The following is a 26,560-nucleotide window of genomic DNA, read 5'->3' on the forward strand; positions in this document are numbered from 1 at the left end:
TGTATGCAATTCTGAGCTAGATGGATCAAAGAATGGACAAGGCAGCTTCCTCTGTTCCTATGCTCCTGCTTCCAAATGGTCATGGAGGAATACATTGAATTTCTGAATGGCCACTGACCATTCGGAAATTCCATGCATTCCTATAGCCCTTAAGAACAAACCAGGAATTCTTTAATAGGTATTCCTTGTCATTCATTTGCTTTGCATGCAGAAGGTTCCAAGTTCCCTCCCTGGCAGCATCTCCAAGATAGGGCTGAGAGAGACTCCTGCCTACAGCTTTGCAGAAGCAGCTGCCAGCCTGGGTAGGCAATCCTCTGCTAGATGGATGAAGTGTCTGACTCGGTATAAGGCCGCTTCCGATCTTCCTACATTCCTATGACCACTCCTCCTTCTATATGCCAGCCCTTAAAATATGTGAAGACAGTTATCATATCTCCACCTAAGTCTTCTTTCCTTCAGCCATCCCTCACAGGACTTGGTTTCCAGACCCCTAACTGTCTTGGTTGCCCTCTCCTGGACACATTCAGATTAGACGCTCAAAAGCAGCTAAATGCATCGTTCTGGCAAATTGCATTCAAACCTGCAAGGGGGAGCAGTCTCGCAAAACTTACAACCTGAAAAAAACAGCAAATTTCTTACACCGGATAGGCAACGTCCTAGCTCTATATTGCAGCGATTAAATCCGAAACGAGGCATTGGCAATGTGAATGGCACCCTGCTGTCCACGTAGGGACTGTGGTGTCACGACAAAGGAAGTATGGAAACACACTTCAGAGATATGACGTGACCCCGTTGCAGGGTCTAATCTGGAAAGCGCCCTGAACCCATTCCGGTTCAAGGCAGTCAATGTCGGTTTCCCAGGTGGTCTCCCATCCAAGCCCTGACCAGGCCCAGACCTGCTTAGTTTCAGCAAGGCGGCCACACCATGTGCCTTAAGACCCCTGCTTAATTTTCAGGAGTGGGGCCTCCAAAGGTCTTGAGGTCCAGGCTCCAAAATTACTTAGGTGTACCTCTGCAAATGACAATCATGGAGCAGCCAACAAATAAAGTTGTTTATTCTTATTCTTATTCTTATTCTTATTCATCTTATCCATTAGCAGTGCTGCCAAGAAAAGGAAAAGAAAGATTGTGCTGCCGAGTTGGTGTTGACTCTGAGTCGGTGTTGACTCCTGGCGACCACAGAGAAGCCCCCTTAAATCTCCATAAGCTGCTTTACTTTTTACAGACGCAAGCCCTGAGTAACCGGAGCGAAATGTCAGAGAATTGAGTTGCAGAACAGCAGGGGGAGGAAATCTGGCCATGTATTCCACGAACAGCAGCATAAGAAGACAGCCAGAGAAAGGTGGCATCCGTGGGAAGACATGTGATCCTTTCCCCCCCACCTCCAGCTGCAAACATTTTGCTACGCCAAGGGCATCTTTTTCCATTATGCGAACGGGGCCTGGGGCTTCTGCCAGGGAAGATCTGTTCAAGCTAGCTCCTCCTCTCGAGTCTCCAAGAATTATCTCCTCGGCTTTGCTTTCTGCTGCCGGAGGCTGCTGGTTTCAAGGCACATGATCAATCCTGGCTTAAACTTCAAATAGAGCCACAGCGCAGTCGATAGATTTACTCCTGGAGTAAAACACTCTGCCATCTCTTCAGGCATCTCCGAGATGCCCTGCAAAATTTAGAGCGGAGAGTGTTCAGGCTCTTCCCATTACAAAAAAAATTAAAAATTCATTTTGTTAATGACTAGGCATCCGATTTCATCTCGTCGGAGTATTTACATGCTCTTTATCAAGCTTGATTCGCTCGCTGCTTAAGAAAGGAACTCTGATCTCCAGATCTGACCATTTCAAATGCACACTCTCAGCTAAACAATATTTCCTGCACCAGGCAATCATAATAAGGCAGTGACAGGATTCTGAATCAAGGGCGTGCATTCAATTTTGGAAGAAACAGAAACGGAACTGAATGAGGACGCTTTAGTTGGGTTTCCAAACAAGCTGAAATGGAATTCGGTGCTGAAGAAATGGGTACGGAAAAGGTTCCTTTTCAGAATCCTCAAATGTTTCCCATTCAATTTTTTTTTTAAAAAAACCAAACCAAAACAAAACAAAATCTTACTTTGACTTGAGTTTCCCCCCATTGCTTGTGTCAGTGGTTTCAGGAGCTGCAATTGCATTGTCTGAGGGCAGTGTGGATTAAAAAATGGCTACTTCCAATATGAACCTAGGGAATTTTGGAGGCTGGACCGAAAGGCCTTTGGAGGGCCCCCCCTTCTGTCCCCCCCTTGCTGCATCATCCCCCTACACACACACACACACACACACACACACAGCAACTGAACTCACAAGAATGAAAGACTATAAAACAGGTATATTGGTGCCGATATGCATGAACAGAAACATTCCAACTCATAACTTAACATCTCCCCATCCCACACATTTCTGTCTCCAAAGCACCCGGCACAAGTCACAATCCCACTCAACGGCCTGGCACAGTGTGGGCCAGCAGTGGCCAGACCATCCGGGACAGACTAATGAGGATTTGGGGGCCCCCAGTGGGTGTGGAGGCCCTGAACTTCAGCCCCGAAGTCCAGAGGTAAGAGCACCACTGGCGGCCGCCATGAATGAATAGTTGCTGCTGCACAGGTGGTGGCAAAAGCCAAGTAAACGTATGATTTCTTTTAATTAAAAAAAGAAAAAGGAAAGAAATGAGGTTTTGGAAGCCAGTGAGGACCCTCGGAACAGATCTTGAAATGAACAGCACAAGGTGGGAATCAGCCGACAATGAAACGCAATGATGCTCTGGACTGAAAATGGTCTGTCTATACAATCCCTTTCTGAGGGTCCCACTGGGACGTCTTGCACCGATGTCCTAAGGGCATCCCTTAAAAACCTGCCCTTTCTTAACCAGAGGACAACCCCTCCCAAATCCCTTCAAGTGTCACTTTCGGCTACATTTTGATGGAAGCTCTCACTTAAATGCAAAATGTGGCACCACTCAGCAAACTGGCGATCTAACATCATGGTACCGTCCCGTTCTCAAAGATGAAAATAGAGGCATGTTCCTAATATGCCGTATTCTCATGTTAAGGATGGCACCTCCAGCTGATCCATTATGCATCGCTGAAGGCTCCGCTCGCTCTCTCCTGGGCACGGTATTAATCTTCTCTGCAACAGCTTGTCCAGCACGGAGACATTAAAGATTGACTAGAGAAACAATAATTGGCCTCTGCTCTGTTATCAACAGTTCAAAATGAGTCTCGCCAGTCTGCAAAATGGCAGGTTATGCCGCGATGCGATGGCATCTTAATCTCCATCTGTGTGTCTAAGAGATAAGATGCACTCCTCTGCCCACTCGGAGATTTAACTTAGAGAGACTTAAGACAGACCAGAGATAGTTTTCCTGAACGGCTTAAGAGAAATTAAAGCCTCAGATTCGCAGCAGTGGCTATTTAATACCATCAAAATTTAAAATTGACTCCAATTGGGGGGAAATACCTCTAGAAATAAGAGAATGGTTTCAAAAAACATGGGAAATCCTAATACAACAGGATAGACTGTCCTCACTAATTAAAGTATCAGTTGAGTGAGAGTTACAAAAATGTCTTTTAGAAAGGTGGATTCCTTTCTTAATTTTATTGACGTATACTAGGCCAGAGCGGTTAAAGATGATATCTATTATGTGAAATATTTAAGCTTAAAATGAGGTAGGTAGTTTCTGTGCCTTTTTGATATTAAAAGTACTGAACTATATTGGCATTTTGTTTATATTTTGTTTGCTGGTTTTATGTAAATCATTCGGCCCCTTCACACATTATGTTCAACACACATACAACAAATGTACAATGTACACAGGTACAATCATTCACATGTTATGCTGAACGCAGGTACAGCAGTACGCTTCCTACCTGCACCACCACCACCACCGACAACAAATATTTATATACCACTTTTCAACAAAAGTTTTCAAAGCAGTTTGCATGGAGAAATAATAAATAAATTAGATGGCTTATTTATTTATACATACATTGGACAGATCTGGATCCAGGTTCACTTTTTAAATGAACACAGGTACAGGCTTTCACACAAACACGTGTACAAATGTACAGACTTCTGTACACTTGTACAGCATCATGTCTGAATCAAGCTAATGTTTAGATTATTGTTTTGTGTGTTTTTAAATGAAAAACAAAACAAGACAACAAATAGTTTTTTTAAAAAACAACAACCTCAAGAGAGGCCACAGGGAGAACATAAGAACAGCCTTGCTGGTGGATCAGGCCCAAGGAGGCCCATCTAGTCCAGCATCCTGTTTCCCACAGTGGCCCACCAGATGCCTCTAGGAAGCCCCACAGGCAAGAAGCGAGAAAGCCAAGATTTTACTTGCTTTCTAAAAACTGCGATGGAGACTGGGGAGTGGAGGCCCACCGGGAGAGCATTCCAAAGTCTGGGGGCCATGACTGAGAAGGCCCTCCCCGTATGCACGACGAGCGAGCCTCCATCATTGTTGGCACATGGAGCAGCCCCCCGCCTGATGACCTCATCCAGCGGGCAGAAATTCTTGGGATCAGGTGGTCCCTCATTTGGGAGCTGCAGTGGAGTTTGGGAGAAGCTTCTTTGGCAGGGGGATGAGAAATGAGAGTGCCTGATCAGGGTCTGGGTTCTAGAGGAACCTGGATTACTCACTTGGCTTTTCTCGTTGTCATCAGTCACTTTTTATGTCATCTAACTTGGGGGTTCCCTGCAGGGGGGCACTTGAAGGACATCTAAGGGGTACTCAGAACCCTTCTGCTGCCTCCCCCTCTAAGGATCGGCAGCTTGATGGCAAAGCATCCTCAGTGAAGTGTCTGCTGCGGAAGGGGAGGGAGGAGAGAGAAGACCCGCCTCTTCTGCTCCTGATTGGCTGGCTACCTGCTGAAGCTCAACAGACCCCTCCCCTTAGCCTGACTGGCAGGCTTCACAAAATTAGAACTGGGTGCTCCCATTGAAATTAACAAGACAAGTAAACCTCTCCCATTGACTGCAGTAAGACTGCTTATGAGTAACTCCGTGCAGATGTGAGCCAGTGCCTGGAGTTGCCTCTCTCCCGAACTGTAACACTTAAATGTGTGTTTTTATGTATAGATGTGTATACAAAACACAACCCGACAGATCCAGTAATACATTTAGGAAACAAGGACATAAAGAATGAATATGTAAATGTAAACTATATTGAAAATTATGCAGTCATATAAACATGGTAATACTGATGGATCGTGCAAGGCGAAAATGCTAACGAAACATGGAATATACTAAACAATGAATAAAAAAGGAGAACTATGCAGTCCGTAATAGATGTTAGAATGACAGCACCCCGGTGATAAAGCTGTCAGGTGGTGTTTTGGATCCTTAGTTTCAGATCCTTTTACGCTATTTGTGCAGCAGATGTGTATACATACACTCATAAAATATAAATATTACGGTTATGAGATGGATGACACAGTCCAGCTTACATTCAGACTAAGTTACTCATAAGCAGTCTTACTGAAATTAATACATATTAAACCCATACGTACACACACACAATGCCTGTGGGGTACCCGGAATGAAGCTTTGTGACCAAAGAAATAAATTTGTTTTAAAACTTGGGAATCCCTGAGATAATGCAATACAATTTTTTCAAAAATTCAAGCTCGCTGCAAAATTAAATTGCAATGTTTGCAAAAATTCAAGTTCCATTTCAAGAACACAATGTACTGTTCTATTAGAACTGCACTTTTTTAAAAAAAACCCCGGCACATTTTGTGTCTGGTTGCACATTAAAAAGAAAGGAATAAAGCCCTGTAGCATTCCCAAAAGTCAAAAAGAGGAATAGTGATTTACTAGGGACCAGAAAATAGAAAATAGCTTCTTGATTCCAGAGACAGTCAAAGTCCAGGCAATGTGTTTGTAAAAAGGCCCAGTTATCACCCCTTTCCTTAGGAGTCGGACCTCTTATTTCCTTCCTCCTCTCTTTGCTCCCTTGCCTTGTGTTAACCTGAAATTCTGGGCAGGGACTTGTGGTTCTTCTTAATTTGTGCAGCCCCAACACAAAATTAAGTGCTTTAAAAATCATGCTAGTTTCCATTGCTCAACACCCTTCTAAGCTCTCTACTCCCACCTGCAAAGAGTACCCGAGTCCCATCTTGATTACAAGCCAAGCGAGATTTCTATTTACCTGCCTGTGATATTCTGGACTTTGATCTCCTTTTATCTCCTGCAGTGTCGGGAGTTGTAAATCACCCCAGCAGGACCAGGGAAATGCATAACGAAGCCACCTTCTCTTTACCAAACAGGCTGAAGAACACTTACTGCAGAGAGACCCCCTGACCTGGGAACCCCAGATCTTGCCTATCACGCGCCAAGCCTGGGGTTGTCAGGGTCCTGAAAACTGCAGATATATGATGCAGCCATGGCCCAGAACAGGGACTGTGTATTTCGCCCAAATATTATCTTTACAGTTCTCCATTGTAAATATCAAAGTTGAATTTTGCTGCACTCACTTCATTTTCATCCCAGACCCAGATAGTGAACGGCATTGGCTATGCCACAGCATCACAGAATCATAATACTGTGAGCTTGGAAGGGACCTTAGTGGTTTTCTAGTCAACCCCCTGCTCAGTGCAGGAATCTGTTACAACCTCCCTGACAGATTGGCATCCAGCCTCTGATTGAAAACCTCCAGTGAAGGTTTTCATGTGGCAGACTGTCCCACAGCTCTTGCAGTCACGAAATTCCTCCTGGTGTCTAGACTAAATCAGCTGCTTTGTAGCTTTCAAGAATGCCATGTTCACTTTGAGCCCATTCGCATGTAATACGAAACCAGAGTTGAAGGGGCCAGGAGTTGCCAAACCTGGACGTCCAAATGCAAGACGCCCCGGTGAAACTCCGGTTCCACATGGAGAGTGACCCGAGGTTTTGCTCTCCAAACTCCAATCGGAACCCTCAGGTTGTAGTGAGTTTCACTGCTCCAACCCAAGGTTAACAGTCACCTGCGAATGCTGAACTGCAGGCTCAAGCTGTCTGAAACCAAAGTTGAGGGAGGATGCTTCTCTCTCTCTGGCTGTGATTGGCTGTGTGGGCTGTCTTTCATGCAGGAAGGAAGCCCACACAGCCAGTCTCCCTGACTGCACAGAGCTTCCTTTCCATTACATCGAAATGCGGGCAGGAGAGCTGGGAGGGGTGGGTGGGGAGTGGAACCGCAGGTCCATTGAACCCGCAGTTCCACGTTACATGTGAATGCGGCTGTAGTCTTCTCTTCTCCATTCTAAACATACCTGACTCCTTCAGCATTTTTTAAGAAGGATGTTGATAAACTAGAATGGGTTCAGAGGAGAGCAACCAAGATGGGAAGGCGTCTGGAAACCGAGTCCTGTGAGGGGTACTTGAAGGAGCTGGGTCCGTTTCGTCTGGAACGGAGAAGACCAAGTGGACCTCAGAGCTTTGGGCATTTCAAGGGCTGCTATGCAGAAGGAGGAGTGGACTTGTTCTCTGCTGCTCCCAATGGTGGGACTTGAACCAAGGGGTTGAAATGGGAAGGAAGCAGATTTTGGCTAGACCAGGGGTTCCCAACCTGTGGGGCTCCAGATGTTGTTGAACCGCAACTCCCACCATCCCCAGTCACAATTTATTCTGGTTGGGGATTATAAGAGTTGCAGTTCAGCAACATCTGGAGGACCATGGACTGGGAACCCCTGAGCTAGACTGTTTGACAATGGAACAGACTGGCCAAGTGCTGGGAAACTGGAGGTCTGAAGCCACATGTCCAAACTCGCCAAACTGGAGTTAAGGGTGAAAAGGGACCAGCGTTCCCTCTAACAGGGATTCCCAGATGTTGTGGACTACAACTCCCAGAATCCACAGCTGTGATGGCTTTTGCTTGGGGATGATGGGAGTTGTAGTCAACAACATCTGGGAATCTCTGTTAGAGGGAACACTGAGAGGGGTGGTTTCCCTCTCCAAACTCCACTCTGAACCTTTGGTCAGATGGAGTTTCATCGTCCTTAACTCTAGTTCAGACACTCAAATGCTGGCACAGAAGTTTGGGCCCAATGGGACTGGAGTTGAGAGAGGAATCTCCTCCCTCCCTCTGGTCCGACTGGCAGTGCGGGCTGTCCTCCTGTCAAGAAGGAAGCCCTCACAACCATATCCTTTGCCTCTCTGCAGTCTTGCTGACTGCAGAGAAGCCCCCAACATCCGAAGGCGGACGGGAGAGCAGGGGGAGGGGGGCACGGAACCGCAGGTCCATTGGACCGGTGGCTCCAAGCTACGTTGGAACCCGGCCTCTGTCTCATGCAGTGGGGGGCTCTCCTTCACCTGAGGTCTTCAGACAGAGGCTGGACCGAGCGGAGGGTTGGACTAGAACAAGGCTTCTCAACTTGAGGTATCCCCGATGTTGGTGAACTACAACCCCCATCACCCCCAGTTACCATTTACCAAACACCTGGAATATCACAGATGTTGGGCACCCCTGGAATAGAAGACGAGACTTAAGGGAGCATTTGATAACGGCAAGAGCTGCTTGACAGTGGAGCTCTCTGCCTTGTGCAGTGATGGGCTCTGATTCTCGAGAGGTTTCCCGACAGATGAGCATCTCTCAGGGATGCTGCAGCAGTTTCCTGCACTTATCAGAGGGCTGGTCTAGAAGACCTCCGGGGGGTCCCTTTCAACTCTAACATTCTATGATTTTATGTCTATAAACACTAGCAAAACGTTAAAGACATATCTCCAAAAGGGCAAAACAGGGACAGAAAATGGGAGCCGTCTCTGCCAAATTAGGGGGCTTTAGGGGTGTGTGATCCCAATAAACAATTTTGGGGATGGCCATATATGGTGGAGGCTGAGGCCTCCCAAACTCACTCCATCTGCTCTCCTGGCAGACCTGCCAGATGCCTCCTGCCTGCCTGCACAGGTGCCTGTTGAAAGCAACACGTGAGCTGCTGAGCGTGGATTTCACAAGCATCATTGCACAAACCGGGGGAAGGGCCCCCTGTCGTCTCACCTGCCTGCTTCCATGACCCTCCCACTGAATCTTTCCCTGCAAGGGCCTGAGGCGATTTAAAAGTCTGTGTGATTTATTTATTTATTACACATTTTTTAAAAAATGAATTCTCCTCTTTGCTAAGCAAGGTCCACCCTGGTTTGCATTTGGATGGGAGACTACAAGTGAGCACTACAAGATATTCCCCTCAGGGGATGGGGATGCTCTGGGGAGAGCAGAAGGTCCCAAGTTCCCTCCCTGGCAGCATCTCCAAGAGAGGGCCGAGAGAGACTCCTGCCTGCAACCTTGGAGAAGCCGCTGCCAGTCTGTGAAGACAATCCTGAGCTAGATAGACCAAGGGCCTGACTCAGTATATGGCACCTTCCTGTGTTCCTGTCAAATCATAATAGAAGCAAAATCTGGTAAAACCAACACAAATAAATAGAGAGCCCACACAGTGTGGAGGTTAGAGTCTTGGACAAGGACCAGGGTGACCTGAATTCGAATCTCCGCTCATCCATGACACTCACTGGGTGATTTGGGGCCAGTCATGTATCTCTCAGACTAACCTGCCTCACAGGGTTGTTGTGAGGATAAAGATAACCATGTACTCTGGGCTCCTTAGAGGAAGAGCGGGATATACATGTAAACCTAAATAAAAGTAAACAAAACTCCCATCATCCCTGATCATTGGCCGCTGTGGCTGAGGATGATGGGAGTTGTAGTCCAACTGCAGCCCCAGTATAAACCAACATATTTCTATCTTGCTCTGCCTCCATGGTGCTCAGTACATGGTTCTCCATTTTTAAAGAAATCATACTTTCTATTGCAGCAACAACAACAAAAACACACGCACGGAATGAATTGAGTGAAAACAAGAAATGTAGATAAACATTATCACTGAATTCCATATTCCAGGGGGCCACAAACAAAACACATCTCTTAATAACTTTGCATCCCGTTTAGTAAGCAACGTGACATTCCAAGCCTGTTGAGAACAGGCTAGTAGCCAGGGAGCATGTTTAGATTTCCAGGAGGAGGAGATATGTAATCTGACTGCTGATAAGAAACAGAGTACCCGGTCCAGATCTTTTGTCATGGAGCTTTCCTAAACAGCAGGCTTTATCACAGGTTTACTGCAAATTCGGATTTGTCAAAAAAACCCAACAACAAACAAAAACCACGATGCAAAAAATGGATTATTTTTAAACCCAGGACATAAATCGGGCAAGGCTTTAATGTGCAATGAAAAACCCAAATCATGTGTGAAGTGCTCCCTGATATCACGCATGGACTTCAGCACGAATGCAGCCGATGTGTGAATGCACACCCTCCGTTCTCAGCTAAAAGCCCCATCTGGGAATGCTCTGGTCTCTTCCTTCAAATTGGAAAAGATAACCTTACACACATAGCTAGTCATTTCTTACATAGAGTCCAGGCAGAACCTCAAGTCAGAAGCCAGGGACCCTTCTCAGAGCACCTATACGGTCTCTCAAGCTCAGTATTGTCTACCCAGACTGGCAGCAGCTTCTTCAAGGTTTCAGGTAGGAGACTTTCCCAGCCCTACCTGGAGATGCTGCCAGGGAGTGAACCCGCTGGGACCTTCTGCAAATGCGAAGCAGATGCTCTTCCACTGATCTAGGGCCTCGTCCCTGTAATAGGGAGCCTCTGCCTACTGAGTCCGACCCTTGGCCCATCTAGCTCAATATTACTGTCTACACTGACTGGCAGCGGCATCATCAAGGTTTCAGGAAGGAGTCTCTCCCAGTCCTAGCAGAGATTGAACCTGGGGTCTTCTGCATATAAGTGCATAACAATCTGGCAGGAGTTGGCTACCAGTGGAGTGTAATTTCAAGTAATGCTAAGTGCAACCTGACTTAAATGTTTCCTTCCCCATTTTAGCCTAACAACAGTCCTGTGAGGTAGGTTAAGCTGAGAGATAAGGCAACATAATGAGCTTCATGGCCGAGTGAGGGTTGGAACCCAATTCTTATCTGCAACACTGGCTTAGGATGCATCGGTGCAGCCCTCCCCTTCCTTAGGAAGCCCTCTGTGTCACCTGAAAATATGTCCCCGAGGGTTGTGCAGCCCTTGAGGACATATGTTTTGGATGCCTCAGAGGGAGGGCAGCAAAAATGGCCATTTCCCTGCTGCCTTGCTGCAGTTAGTTGGGAAGTTCTGTTAGGCTGCTCTCTTGCTGAACACTGGTGCATCCTTGCTCCGCATGCCAGCCACTAACCGCTGTACCACACTGTCTCACACACCTGCTCTTGTGACTTTCTGCTGGTGTTTTAGCTGGGACTGGAAATGGAAGAAGAGGGCTCCTAGCTACGTCTGCATTTGCACCGGAACCAAGCAGGCCACGGGATTCCGGCAACAGGTCAATTCTTCCGGGCACTTGCTATTCTGACAGCCACTCCATGGCAGCGAGGAGGGAGGAGAGGATTTTCCTCATTCCCTCCCATGCTTGTCTCTCTGTGCTCAGCTTCTGAATTCTGGTGTCAGTAGGAGAATTTCTACCATTTCGTTGTGCAATTGCTCCTGCGGCACTCTTGGCCCCAGCTCTGAGTGCGTCTTTCCCTTTTGCTGATGTGCCTCTTGATAAAGCACAGCAAAAAATGCCAGCCGGTTCAACCGGGCATATGACTGACTCTCTCTCTCTCTCTCTCTCTCTCTCTCTCTGCTTTCTGGAGGTGCATATGCTTATAGGTAAAACCTGTCCCAGAAAGAATCCTGACAGCCATCCATATAATTGCAGCAAGATGGATTCTTTTGATAGTGTTCTATTAATGTGCATTGGTAATACCAGGCAGGAGAGAGAGAGCCATGAACTGAAAAATACAGCACAGGCTAGACGCTAGGAGGCATTTCCAGTCTGTGAGAGCCGTTTGACAATCGAACGGTCTGCCCCACACAGTGGTGGGATCTCCTTCCCTAGAGACAGAGCCTCTGTCCAGGATCAGCTGGTCTTGTGGCCTTGAAGAGAGCTGGTCTTGTGCTAGCAAGCATGACTTGTCCCCTTAGCTAAGCAGGGTCCGCCCTGGTTGCATATGAAAGCGAGGCTAGAAGTGTGAGCACTGCAAGATATTCCCCCTCTTATGGGATGGAGCCACTCTGGGAAGAGCAGAAGGTTCCAAGTTCCCTCCCTGGCAGCATCCCCAAGAGAGGGCATGTCACACGGCCTCAACTTTAGAGGATACAGTTTGCATCAGTTCTGTTTGTCTTCTGCCATAAGAACATAGGAAGCTGCTTTATACTGAGTCCGACCCGTGGTCCATCTAGCTCAGTACTGTCTACTCTGACTGTCAGCAGCTCTCCAAGGCTTCAGGCAAGAGTCTTTCCCAGCCCTGGGACCTTTCTGCACGCAGATATTCTACCAATGAGTTAAGGATATTTCTGATGAGCATGAGAAGCAGCCACCTACAGAGTCAGACCATTGAACCATCTAGCTCAGCGTTGTCTGAACTGACTGGCAGCAGCTCTCCAAGGTTTCAGGCAAGAGTGTTTCCCAGCCCTACCTGGAGGTGCTTCCAGGGACTGAATCTGAGACCACAGAGCTGCAGCCCCATCCCCTAAGGGGAATATCTTCCCACATGTAGTCACCCATTCAAATGCAAACAAAGGGGCCCCCTGCTTAGCCTTAGACAATTCACCATGCCGGAGGAGCTATCGTCCTCAGGGTCAAATCATGCCATCTTTTAAGCATGAATGATTGAGCTGTGTGCTCATGTCTTCAATGTAAAAGGGCACATGCATGAACCACCACCCCCGCCCCCCCAAAAAACTATTTAATAGAAATCACATTTCCCCTTTTTAGGTACAGCATTTCATAAGCCAGCTTCCAGGTCAAAACAGAAAAGCAGCAGTAAAATACAATTCCCTAGCAGCATATAGTTATAAAAGCTGCTCAAATTACTCCAGCCAGCCACAGCAGTGAAAATACAGGATTCAAGCCGTGCAACTAAAAGCTTTGAGAAACAGAAGGCATTTAGAAGCCTGATTTTCAGAGTAGCCAGGGACGCTGCCTGGCAGATCTCCCCAGGGAGGGGGTTTCCACCACAGGAGAAGCCAATCTTGATCAGGACCATGTGGCGGGAGCGGGGTGGAGGGGGGATTTAAACTCTTTGCTCCTGCCACGGTATGAGTGCTTTTCATTCTAGGTCAGATAGGAAGCTGGTTAATGGGATGGGACACGGCTTCTCAAATTTGGATCAGCTGGTCTTGTGGTAGCAAGCACGAATTGCCCCCTTTGTTAAGCAGGGTCTGCCCTGGTTGGCATTTGAAAGGGAGTCTACATGTGTGAGCACTGGAAGATAATCCCTGTAAGGGATGGGGCCACACTGGGAAGAGCGCTTGCCTGCCTGCTTGCATTTGTTTTTATTATTATTAATTATTATTATATTATTATTGATTATGATGATGATGAGAAAATCACTCCCTCCTCTGTCTACCTAGGATTTCATTAGCACACGACTGAAAATCAGGAGCATGCCCCAAGTTCAGTAGGACACTCCCCCCACCCCATTAACTATTTTTATTTATTTATTTGCCTGTTTATTTATTTGATTTGTAGACCGCCCTTCCAAAAATGGCTCCCATGTGAATTACCACTAACCACCCTGTGAACAGTCCTTGTGTTTGGGGAGAGTCCGGCTTCAGACTGGGACCACAGTGTGGACAGAGGGCTCCGGACGGGGCCCTCTTCTGCTGCACTCGACTATTTCATCCGGGCGTGGCAAGCTCCTTGCTGTATAGAAGCACCAGAATGCCTGGCCGGCTCTGGGTCAAACCAGGTCATGTGTGCTTTGCAGCTGCAGGCCTGATGCTTCTTGGTTAAACAAGCCTTTCTTTGTTCGATAGCAGCTGACAATCCAGGTTTGGGGAAGGCGGCATCATTGGTTCCTCATTCGGCGGCTGGAGAACAAAGGGAAACTAATTTCACAAAGCAACGTCAGACCTGCGTCTGCAGCTTCCTACGTCCCTCTTGGGGAAGGGCTGTTACTTGGGGGTAGAGCTTTTCATGCAGAAGGTCCCAGTTTCAGCTCCTGCCAGCATCTCCAGGTAGGGCTGGGTAGTTGCATCCCTGCAGCATCTCCTGCGGACAGCTCTGGCTCCAATTATTTAATAGGAACATAGGAAGCTGCCTTCTAATGAGTCAGTCCTTTGGTCCATCTAGCTCAGTAGAGAATACAAAACTATTTAAAAGACTCCCCCCCCCACCGCCCAATCAGTTAAAATCAGATCAAAATGTTAACGTGTAAAAGGCCTGAGTGAACAAAAAGGTCTTCACCTGGTATCTAAAGGTTACCCTGCTACCTGAACAAAAGAGGCACCTTTTAAATGTGGTGATTATCTTACATTTAACATGGGGAGAGCAACCGGCCCTATCCATCCCCAGCACAGCACCCCTCCAGTGGCTGTTGCTGGTTCTCTCTTATGTTGTAAACCACCCAGAGACATAAGTTTTGGGCAGTATAGAAATGTTTTAATAAATAAAATAAATAAATTATGTTTCTCTTTTATATTGTGAGCCCTTGAGGGACAGGGAGCCAGCCATCTTTATTTATTTATATCTATGTATTTATATATCTTTGGAAACTTTTGTTGAAAGCAGTATATAAATATCCGTCGTAATTGTAAAAGAACCAAGTGATGAAGTCAGGCAAACCTCCCCGGGGAGGCTTCTCCATAAATGGGGTGCCTCTTCCACCGAAAAGGCCCTCTCCTTGGTGGCCACCTGCCCGACCTCGTCGGAAGGGGAAGGGGAAGGCCTCCGAAGAAGATCTTAAGGTCCGGGTTGGGACATAAGGGGCGAGGCACTCTCTTATGTAACCTGCTGCCAACCCATTTAGGGAATGTGTTTCAGTTAGGAATTGGTTTTCGTGAGCAATAAATATCCAACTCTTGTTTCGCAGTTAAAGCTGCTTCCCTGTACAATGACTTCTGGAGGATGAGAAATTTCTCTGCAACGCTTGTGAAATCCGACTGACAGAGCAGATTTTTCGGACATGGAAACAGATCAGATAAAGGGAGGCCTCTTTGCAGCACTGAAGTCGTGCTTTGCTATAGACAACCCGATGGAAACAGAACATGCACTCACGACGCCGGAACGACATGAACAGCGCTCTTATCGCACGGTGAAACCACAGGCGCTGCTCCTGTTATGTAAGAGAAAATGGGACCGATGCTCAGGTCTTATTCAAGGGGGCTTTTGCACCAAGAGGAGGCACACACAACCTTCTCTGCTGTCTCAGACCACATGGCGTGATTTCTCGGCAGTCCTTACATACAAAGGCATGGAATAAAACTTCCAGGATTTTTTTAAAAATAAAAAGTACATCGGAACATAGGAAGCTGCCATATACTGAGTCAGACTCTTGGTCCATCTAGCTCAGGATTTTCTACACAGATTGGCAGCGGCTTCTCCAAAGTTGCAGGCAGGAGTCTCTCTCAGCCCTGTCTGGAGATGCTGCCAGGGAGGGAACCTGGTACCTTCTGGTGCTTTTCCCAGAGCGGCCTCATCCCCTAGGGGGAATCTCTGACAGTGCTGCTCACACTTTTAGTCTCCCATTCATATGCAAACCAGGGTGGAACCTGCTTAGCAAAGGGGACAATTCATGCTTGCTGCCACAGACCAGCTCTCCATGACTGTGAGCAAGGAAGAGGGCAGGCATGCAGCCGTGTCCCCTGTAACAGGGATTCCCAAAGGCCGTTGACTCCAACTCCCACCATCCCCAGCCAAAGGCCATTGCAGCTAGAGGTGATGGGAGTTGTAGTCAACAACTTCTGGGAATCCTTGTTACAGGAAACACTGGTCCTCAGCCCCCGCCCCCCACTATTTATCCACTTCAAACTATCCTTCCCCCCCCCAAGTTATTTCTCCACCCCCCACCATGGGGTTCAAGGTGCACATTTCTCTCGTTGCTAAATGTCCGGAAAGCCAATGGGGGGGGATTTTGAGTGGGAAAATGCCTGGCAAGGAAAAGCTTCAGTACTGCCACTCTGCACCTCCACTATGAAGCTCCCAAGGCTGCGTCTCACCCCCACCGACGTGGGGTGTGTGTGTTTCTTTGAACACAGTTGCATATTGCACTTAATTTGCCCCTCACGGCTGCACACAGGGCGAGGACACTGTAATTAGAAGCAAGAGTTCTGCCTGCCCAAGGCACGGATCCATTTCTTTCCCTCCCCAAGGGCCGGCTGTTTGGCTTGTGAGGATAATGTTGCCATCATTTTTACGAGCTATTAAAAAGTGACCACAAGTACTCTTAAATGATGCTCTTTCTTGGCTATTTAATACGGAACAGATCCCAAAGCGGAACTCTCCACCTTGCTGGGAATCTGACTCCCACACAGCAACACACTGGAATCTGAAATGGGGTGACCGGTTCTGAGCTCAAGAACACCCCCCCCCCGGGGCATAACTATAACAGGGCCAGGGGAGACAGTTGTCTGGGGGCCCACTGCCTTGGGGGGGGGCAGAGGCAAGTCACATGACTGACCCCCCCCAGCCGCGCACCCGCCCGGGCTTCCTTCAGTTGTATTCATCCTCCGAAACTGATGTGAGTGTTAAGACCTGGAGCTACCAGAAAGGGCATGTCTTTCTCTAGCACCATTCAATGGCTTGCATCCTCCACAATTTACAAAACCTTAAAAAAATAATCTAGGATGATGTTCTATTGTGGCACATAGGAGATACAGTGGTCCCTCTACTTACGAAATTAATCCGTTCCGAATGCACATTTGTAAGTCGAAAAATTCGTAAGTCGAAAAGCGGTTTCCCATAGGAATGCATTGGGAACGGATTAATGCGTTCCGGAGCCTAGAAAAAAGACCCAGACCCCCAGTAAGGCTTGCAAACTGCACAGGAACATTTCTTTTCAAGAATAAACAGGCAGTAAACAGGCAGGCAAGTCAAGGAAACCACATGTAAAATTCGTAAGTCGAGGAAACCCCATCTAAAAATTTGTAAGTCGAGGAAACCCCATCTAAAAATTTGTAAGTCGAAAAAACCGCATCTAAAAACGGATCTAAAACTGCCGTTTGTAACTCAAAAAATACTTATGTCGAGTAGTTTGTAAGTCGAGGGACCACTGTATATATATTGTCTCTGGACCCACTCCAACCTTGCTACGCCCCTGCCCCCCCCCCCCCGCCCCGACCACCACCACCAAGTCCTGAGTCTGCTTAGGATTTTGGGAAGGAATTCTCTCTTCCTAGCAGTCCAGTAAAATATCCTTTAAAAAGATACGAGTACTGAAATGTGCCAGAAGGAATAAATGATGTCCTGCTAGCTGTTCTTGCCGTTCCTGTTGTGGCTAGCTCAGCTGACGCTGACCATCTATAGACCAATTGGCTCATGAACCACCCCCTGGCCCCCACTTTTCTCTTCAATTCTTGTAGCAACATGGCCCACCACAACTGACATAGGAACATAGGAAGCTGCCATCTACTGAGTCAGACCGTGGGTCTTTCTAGCTCAGGATTGTCTTCACAGACTGGCAGCGGCTGCTCCGAGGTTGCAGGCAGGAGTCTCTCTCAGCCCGATCTTGGAGATGCTGCCAGGGAAGGAACTTGGGACCTTCTGCTCTTCCCAGAGCGGCTCCATCCCCTGAGGGAAAGATCTTACCGTGCTCACACATCAAGTCTCCCTTTCTTATGCAACCAGGGCAGACCCTGCTTAGCTAAGGGGATATGTCATGCTTGCAACCACAAGACCAGCTCTCCTCTGACACGGGACATAGGAACATCACTCCATCGAGCACAGTGTTGTCTGCACGGACCGGCAGCGACTCTCCGAGGTTTCAGGCAGAGGTCTTTCCCAGCCCGACCTGGAGATGCTGCCAAGGATTGAACCTGGGGCCTTCTGCATGCAAACCATATGCTCTGCCACGGATTTATGGCCCCACCCCCTAAGCGGAATCTCTTGCTGTGCCCACATGCAGCCAGCCCATCCAAATGCATACTGAAGTGGACCCTGCTTAGCAAAGGGGACCGTGCATGCTCGCTGCCTCCAGACCCGCTCTCCTCCCCTATGGCACTGATGAATTAACGATCGGGACTGCAACACGTCCTGAGAAATCTTGCTTAGGGTCTTGCCTTCGCCTGCATGATCTCATGACTGCAACCCCGCAACGCTTTGCTCCGAAGAATCTCTCATCCCTCAAGTTGATTGCAGCTGAGGATAGGAGCAGGGGTGTCATTAGGGGGTGGCTTGCCTGTGGGTCACGGGCCCCCAATGAATGGCTCAGGCCCCCGAATCCCACCAGCCACCTCCGTTTCCTCTTCCAGAAAGGAAGGGCAAAAGTGAGGGACTCCTGCAAAGAGGAGGAGAGAGAGCTCTGAGCCTCACCTAGCCCTCTGCTTAGCCTTGCCACATCCCCCAGAATTTAGGGTAGATTTTGTCTCCTCCAACCGGCTGCTAAATTCCACCTGCATTTACACAGATTTCAAATGTGCAGCCTGGATTGCCCGGATTTTACTCTGGATCTGATCACATGGGAGGGCAGAGAAGGAGGGGAAGGATACAAATCTGTCAAAATAAATAAGTAAATAAAATGCAAATTAGTTGCCGCAGGATTTGCACAATATGCAAATGAGGCCACCCGGATTTGGGAGTATGGCAGCCCTACCTGTCTCAGAGGAACTGCTTTGTAATATAAGGATCTTTTTAAAAAATACATGTAAATATTTTGGGGGGGGAGTATGATTGAGTTTAATTTTGAGGGGTGGAGCTATAATTGAGTGGGTGGGTTCAAAGAAGCCGGGGCCCCCAGCTCCACCCCTCCCTATTTTCTTCATCATCTCCTTCACTCTTAGGGGCTGCCTGGGAGAGGGGTGTACGTGGGCCCCCCCTCCCCTAGCTACACCCCTGAAAATGGGGGCTGTGGTCTGGATCTTTAGCAACGCTGGGATAGGGGCCATCACTTTCCTGAATCGTTTCTGCTGTTAGATTGCAGTGCAGTCATAAGAACATACAAGCAGCCCTGCTGGATCAGGCCCAAGGAGGCCCATCTAGTCCAGCATCCTGTTTCCCACACAGTGGCCCACCAGATGCCTCTAGGAAGCCCTACAGGCAAGAAATGAAGGTGTGCCTTCTCTCCTGCTGTTGCTCCCCTGCAACTGGTATTTAGAGGCCCAGGAAGGTACATAGGAAGCTCTCATCTACTGAGTCAGACCATTGGTCTATCTAGCTCAGTATTGTCTTCACAGACTGGCAGTGGCTTCTCCAAGGTTGCAGGCAGGAGTCTCTCTCAGCCTGATCTTGGAGATACTGCCAGGGAGGGGACTGGGAACCTAGATGCTCTTCCCAGAGCGGCTCCATCTGTGGAGGGGAATATCTCCCGGTGCTCACACATCATCAAGTCTCCCTTTCATATGCAACCAGGGCGGACCCTGCTTAGCTAAGGGGACAAGTCAGGCTTGCGACCACAAGACCAGCTGTCCTCATCTTGCCTCTGTGGCTGGGGGTGGCCTATAGCCACCAGACTAGTAGCCATTTGTAGACCTGTCCTCCACAAATTGGTCTAAGCCCCTTTTCAAGCCATCCAAACTGGTGGCCATCATTGCATCCTGTGGCAGAGAATTCCAGAGATGAATTATGTGCTGTATGAAAAAGTACTTCCTCTTGTCGGTCCTACATTTCCCAACCTTCGGTTTCCTGGGATGACCCCTGGTTCTAGTGTTATGCAAGAATTCTCTCTCTCTCTCTCTCTCTACTCCATGCATGATTTTATACACCTCGATCATGTCTCTCCGGCTCAGTCGCTTCTTTCCCATACTCAAGAGCCCCAGAGGTGTTCTAGCCTCGCCTCGTCAGGAAGGTGCTCCAGGCCCCTGACCCTCTGGGTCGCCCTCTTCTGCCCCTTCTCCAGTTCTACAATGTCCTTCTTACGATACGGCGGCCAGAACGGTATACAGTCCCCCAAATGTGGCCGCACCATAGATTTGTACAAGGGCATGATGATATTAGCAGATTTATGTTCACCCCCCTTCCTAATGCTCCCGAGCATGGAAGCTGCAGAGGGTTACTCTGCAAATCCCTGTCAGATGGGCCAGGCCCAATGTTTTCGAACCTCGCACCTTGGATTGCAATTCCCAGATGAACGGCATGTTTTCCTCAGAACCGGCTGAGGTGGCATGAGCCCAGGCAGCGAGCCGGCAAACCTCCAGGGTCCGGATCAGGCCCAACCCAACTGCATAAGCCATCCGAGTGGCTGTTGGGGAGGTGAGATTCTCAGGGGTGCAGGGTTGTGATCAGAGAGATGCAGTGCAGGATCTCTCGCTGTGCTGCAGAGGAGGTTGGGTGGAATTTCATCTCTTACAGAACGTTGTAGGGGGAAAGAAGGACACGCTTGGAGGGCTCTCCATTTGGGGAGATGGATCCAGAGCTCAGTGGTGGAGCCTCTGCTTTGTAGGCAGGAGGTCCCAGGTTCAATCCCCGCCGTCTCCAGGTTGGGCTGGGAAAGACTCCGGCCTGAAACCGTGAGAAGCTGCTGCCAGTCAGTGTAGATGACCCTGAGCTAGATGGTTCCATGGTCTGACTCTGTCGGTGGCTGCTTCTCATGCCCGTCAGAAGCATCCCTAGCTCAGCAGCAGAACTTCTGCATGCAGAAAGGTCCCAGGTGCAATTCCTAGCAGCATCTCTGGGTAAGGCTGGGAAAGACTGGGTAAGGCTGGGAAAGACTCCGGCCTGAAACCTTGGAGACGCCGCTGCCAGTCAGGGCAGGCAATACTGAGCTAGACGGACTGAAGGACTGACTCAGTACACGGCAGCTCCCTGTGTTTCTACCAAGAAGCTCTGCCCCCTCTACGCAGGGCTGGAAGCTCTGCTCTGCCTTCTGTAGGAATGTACTCCACACTTCCAATCTCCCACCGATTTAAAAAAAAGCCAGCTGGGTGTTTGGTCTTGTGGTTAAACTAGAAAGGCATCGTTGTCATAAACACTTTTAAGCCGTAGACATTCCCTTGGCAGCGGCAGCTACTGCACACGGCCTTCATGACCATGCGCACACATGTACCCACAACATGCTCAATGGAGACAAGCGGGTATTCCACCCGATGCTCTTCTGGAGGAGGCAGCTGAATGCAGAGGAATGACGGAATGAACAGCTCACACACTAACGGTGTTTTGGCACGGACATCCCACAAAGAGGCAAAAAGAGAGCCAAAAGGCAGACAGGGATTTGCAGGGGGTGTCTGTCTCCCCGGGGAAATCGGCTTAGTTGGAGCATCTAGAACTCCTTGGGAGTATTGCACCCCCTCCGTCCTTGGCCACACTGCAGGGATCTCAGACCACACTCCACAGAGTGTGTGACGGAGGGAGGAGAGCTGGTCTTGTGGTAGCAAGCATGGGTTGCCCCCTTTGCTAAGCAGGGTCCACCCTGGCTTGCATTTGGATGGGAGACTCCTGGTGTGAGCACTGGGAGATATTCCCCTTAGGGGCAGGGGGCCATCACTCAGTGGAAGAGCTTCTGGATTCTTGCATGCAGAGGTAGGTTCTCCAGAGAGGGCTGGGAGAGACTCCTGCCCCTAACCTTGGAGAAGTTGCTGCCAGTCTGGGTAGGCAATATTGAGCCAGATGGACCAAGTATGTCAGCTTCCTAGGATGCAGGGGGGTGGGGGGCAGATTTCATGTTTTGGCCTGGCCGTGATTTATGATTTTATGACTTCTAATATTTTTATTTTATTTCTTTATTTCTCACAGCATCTTATTTATTTATTTATTCTCTGTGTAAACCTCCCCGAGCCATTTTTGGAAGGGAAGAAATTGAATCAAATCAAATAAATAAATAAACATAGGAACACAGGAAGCTGCCATATACTGAGTCAGACCCTTGGTCCATCGAGCTCAGTATTGTCTACCCAGACTGGTAGCGGCTTCTCCATCAAGGCTGCAGGCAGGAGTCTCTCTCAGCCCTCTCTTGGAGATGCCACCAGGGAGGGGACTTAGACCCTTCTGCATGCAAGCAGGCAGGTGCTCTTTCCTCCCAGAGTGGCCCCATCCCTTAAGGGGAAGATCATACAGGGCTCACACTTCTAGTCTCCCATTCAAATGCAAACCAGGTCAGACCCTGCTTAGCAAATGGGACAAGTCATGCTTGCTGCCGCAAGACCAGCTCTCTCTTCTCGTAATGAGTGCCCTCTTGCGGGGAATAGGTGAGGTTGGAATGAGCACCCAAGCAACACGAGGAAAGGGAAACTCCCAATGCAGACATGCCCATAAACACTGACTAGCGGCAGTAGATGTGGGGTGATCCCGTGCCATCGCTGGCAGAGAAACCCTTTCCCACTCAGAGGTCCATTCCCACACCATCACACACAATTCCTCTTCTGCTGTATGCACACCAGGTGAGGATACACACGCAGTGAAAGGCGTCTCTCTGCCCACACGTCCACTGCAAACATTCTGTCATGGTCACACTAGGGTGTGACCAAGGATCACAACCCAGGCTGGGGCTGTGCCAGCCCTCCTGCAGATGCTGGACTACAGCTCCCCTCATCCCTGATCATTGACCACTGTGGTTGGGGATGATGGGAATTGTAATCCAAAACCAGCCCTGCTGCCCCCTGGGGTATGCAGATGAAGGGCGGGGTTATGCAGATACGGCCGGGTTTGGTTTGCCAGAGGTGGGCGGGGGTCACATGGTACTGTAGGTGGGAGTCCTGCTCACCGTTGCCCCCCCAAGCCCCTCTTGTCTGTTAGAAGTAAATGTTGGCCTATGGAACTCCTGGCACTGGGAGACCAGACTGTGCTGACAGAGCTTCCTCAGGGAGGCCTTGGGGTGCAGGAAGCATCAGGGGAAATCTCTTCCAGAGCTCACATGGAGTCCCCCATCCAAATGCAAACCAAGGCAGACCCTGCTGAGCAAAAGGGGCCCATTCCTGCTTGCAACCCCAAGACCAGATGCTTTCCCACTGAGCTATGGGGAATATCTCACAGCAGGCGGTGCTCACACAGAGATGTGGGGAATGGCAGGTCCCTTTCCATGCACCCCTGACTCTGCACACAAGCAACCAGCCGTGTGTGGATTGCTCAGCCCCTACGGAACCATGGGCCACCAGCCCCTCCACGGGCAGCCTGATTTCAGCACCTGGGAGAGAGCAAAATCTCAATGGGGGGGAGATGTTGCCCTGTGCATCTCCTGTGCAAATGGCGGTGTCCTCCCCCACCCCTCAGTATGAAAGCCCGGAGAACCATGCCCGTGTGGGATCTAGGACGCTGACTTCTACTGAGTCAGGCCCTTGGTCCATCTAGCCCAGTAGGGTCAACACTGACTGGCAGCAGCTCTCTAAGGCTGCAGGCAGGATTGGTGACTCTCCCAGCCCTACCTGGAGATGCTGCCAAGGACTGGCCCCAGGGAATTTCTGCCTGCAAGCCAGATGCTCTTCCACTGAGCTACAGAGTCAGACCTTGGTCCACCTAGCCCAGCAGTGTGTACACTGACTGGCAGCGTCTCCCCAAGGTTGGAGATGCTGCCAGCGGGTGAATGAACCTGGGACCTCCTGCCAAGCGGATGCTCTTCTCCTGAGGGGAATATCTCCCAGCAGGCCGGGCTCACAGGGAGCCGCCCCTCCAAATGCAAACCAGGGCAGACCCTGCTTTGCCAAGGGGACCCCTCAAGCCCGCCAGACCGGCTCTCCTGGAGATGGACCCACGTCCTGACTCCAGACCGGGCTGCTGCTTCCTCTCTCCCTAGACCAGGAATCCCGAGTCTGCCGCCGCCTCCCAGCGCCTGGGCTTCTCCCCACCTGTTGCTCGGCCCAGCAGCCACCCAGGCAGGCAGCCTCCCGCCACTGGCCCGGCCCCTCGGAACCCTAGAGACACACACACGCTCCCCTCACACGCCCCTCTGGGGTGCCTGCGCGGCCAGTCGATCGCGCGCGGCGGCCGAGGGGAGGAAGGGGAAGGGGGGGGAGGAAGGGGAAGGGGAAGGGGGTCTCCTCCGCCTGGCCGGCAGCAGCCTCCACCCCAACGGATGGGAGTCTTCCAGGGACTCAAGGGCGGGGGTTGCCTTGCAGAGAGGCGGACTCCCCTCCCATTCGAGCAGCCAAGAGGAAGAGCAGGAGGAGGAGGAGGAGGAGGGGAGAGAACAGAGCCCCCCCCGCCCCGTTTCCCTTTCAAGTTACAACTCCAGGACAGCCCCTGCAGTTGGGGGTTTGCTCTCCTCCATCCCCATAGACTCACGGGCGACTCCAGGGCTGCCGGGAACAGCACCCCCCCCCCCCACTACCTGTTCCACACACAGACGCCACAAGAGATCCCGCCCACCCCGCAGAGGGCTGTAAATGTTAGGGGAGGCAGAGCGACCCCTGCCCCCTCCCGGATCCTCGCTTGTCCCATCATCGGGGATGGGGCTGCAGCTCGGAGGAGCAGCATCTGCTGGCATGCAGAAGGTCCCAGGTCCAACCCCGCCTGGCAGCATCTCCGGTCCGGGCTGGGAGAGATTCCTGCCGCCTGGAACCTTGGAGAGCGGCGGCTGCTGCTGCTGCTGCTGCCAGTCCGTGTAGGCAATCCTGAGCTAGGTGGACCAAGGGACTGACTCGGTGCAAGGCAGTGTCCTTAATGATGTTCTTACCCCCCTGGGTCCTCCTCCCGCCCCATCCCTCCACTCCTCCCTCAGCTGCTGGCTTCTCCCAGCCCGACTTGGGCAACCTTCTGCCCCCTTCCCGCCTCCCATACCCCCTGCACCCCCATCTCCCACCATTGCCCCCCCCGCTCTCCCCCCCCCGCTCCCTAGCGGCTGCATCCTTCGTCCTCCCAAGGGACAGCATGGCCCGGCGCAGCAGCCGACCCAACAGACACGCCAGCCCAAGAAGCCCCCCTCTCCGTCCTCCTCCTCGGGCTTTTATTTTGCGTACTCCTCGAGTTTGCATCTAGCGAGGGGATGCGGGCCGGGGGTCGAGCCCCTCTGGCAACGCTGCCCCCTTCTTCCCCGCGGCGGCTGCTGCTGCTGCAACAACAAGCACCCCCCCCACCCCCTTCTTGAGAATCCAGCGCGGCTCGGAGCGGCAGCAGCAGCAGCATCCCCCCTGCCCTGCCCTGCCCTCGGCCCGCGCCCGCGCCGAAGAGGCTCTCACCTTCCAGCTCATCCTCCGGGATGTCAACAGGGTGCTGCTCGGCGAGGATGTTGGGGATGGTGTAGATGCCCCGGTACATCAACGCCGCGGTCACCGGGTGGAAAGGCATCCTGGCCGCCGCCGCCGCCGCCGCCGCTCTCGCGAAGAAGCCCCACTTTAATCCCAAATGTCATAGGCAGCGACCTGGCTGGCCCCCAACCGCAGCCGAGTGAGGAGGAGGCGGCGGCGGCGCGCGGGGCGGGGAGGGAGGCGCACCTGCCCGCGAGGCGGCACCACCTGCGCTGCCCGGCCGGAGGGGCTGCGGCGTCTCTCTCTCCGGCGGGCCGGCTGGGAGTCCCGGAGGCGGCGGCGGCAACAGCAGCAGCAGCAGCAGCAGGTCCTCGTCGTCCTCCTCCTCCTTCCCGCGGCGGCGGCGGCGGCAGAGGCTCGCAACTCTCCAGCTCCGCCGCGGTGCGCTCAGGCGACGCAGGGCTGCTGGCTGCGGAGGAGACGAGGCTGCTATGGCCACGCGGCGAAGCGGCGCTCTCCGCCACCGCGGCCGCCGCCGCCTCCTGCGCACATGGCCGGGCGCAGCCAGCAAGACCGGCGGGGTCCTCCTCCTCCTCCTCCTCTCCGCATCCGAGGAGCCGGGAGAAGCTCGACGACGCCCCCCGGGTGGCTGCTGCCCAGGTCCCAGCAGGCGCAGCCGCGAGGCGCCGCTCAGCGCCCCCTCCCCGGCCGGGCCAGCCCCCCGCGCCTCGGGCCCCCCTCCGCGGCAGCAGCAGCAGCGGGCTGTGGCTTAGGCGGCGGAGCCAGCAGCACCCAGAGGCACCCGGCGAGGAGGCGGCATGATCCTCCGGGCTCGCCGGCTCCTTCAGCCCGAGCTGCTCCTCCGGAGAAGCCCAGAGGGCGACCGCGTGTTGCTGCTGCTGCTGCTGCTGCTGCTGTAACTGCACAGCCTCAGCATGGCTCGGGAAGCAGCAGGAGGGGGGCTGCCTTGGCCTGAGCCCGCCCCCCCCCCCCCACCCCGGTGGCAAGTTGCCCCAGCCGAGTTCCGAGCGAGAGACCCTCGTGCAGCAGCCGGGGCTTCCTCGCCGCCTCTCCGAGCCGTATAGACTGCTCTGCTGGCTCTCGCTCTCCCTCCCTCAGTCACACTCGCTCACCCACGTACAGTGTACACACACACACACACACACTCCCCCAGCGCCAACCAAAGGAGCATCTGAGCAGCGGAACATCGGAATCAATAGGAAGAGAAAAAGAAGGGAGCAGCCACATTGGGAGGGATGGAGATGGAGAGAGCGAGAGATGCTACAGCTGCCTGCCTCGGCTCTCGCGCTCTTCTCTCCCACTCCAGCCACCTGCAAGGGCTGCACAAGGCGGGGGTGGGGAGGGGGGCTTCCAGCTCCCTCCGCCCCCTCCTCAACCTGCCCAGCAACACCTGTGTGGGCCTGTCTGTGTGTCCCAATCCGGGAGCCTGCAGGCGCGAGCGAGAGAGTTCCCGAGGTCTGGCAGA

General features: G+C 51.3%; 1 protein-coding gene across 3 annotated transcripts in view; it reads right to left on the reverse strand.

Annotated features, from left to right (window-relative positions):
* The window catches only part of CABP7 (calcium binding protein 7), a 62,564-nt gene extending 36,221 nt beyond the window's left edge, over positions 1-26,343 (reverse strand). For 2 of the 3 annotated variants that reach the window (XR_008312517.1, XM_053280078.1), the window contains exon 1: positions 25,066-26,306. Coding sequence is in view for 2 of the 3 variants with exons in the window: in XM_053280078.1 (XP_053136053.1) it covers positions 25,066-25,174 (109 nt within the window). In the remaining variant the exon portion in view is untranslated. Of the gene's footprint in view, positions 1-25,065 lie in introns of all 3 variants that reach the window. The other variant, XM_053280079.1, reaches the window with a different exon arrangement.
* Between the last annotated feature and the right edge of the window lie 217 nt (positions 26,344-26,560).

Source organism: Hemicordylus capensis, chromosome 15 (genome assembly GCF_027244095.1).
Source record: "Hemicordylus capensis ecotype Gifberg chromosome 15, rHemCap1.1.pri, whole genome shotgun sequence".
Lineage (NCBI taxonomy): Eukaryota > Metazoa > Chordata > Lepidosauria > Squamata > Cordylidae > Hemicordylus > Hemicordylus capensis.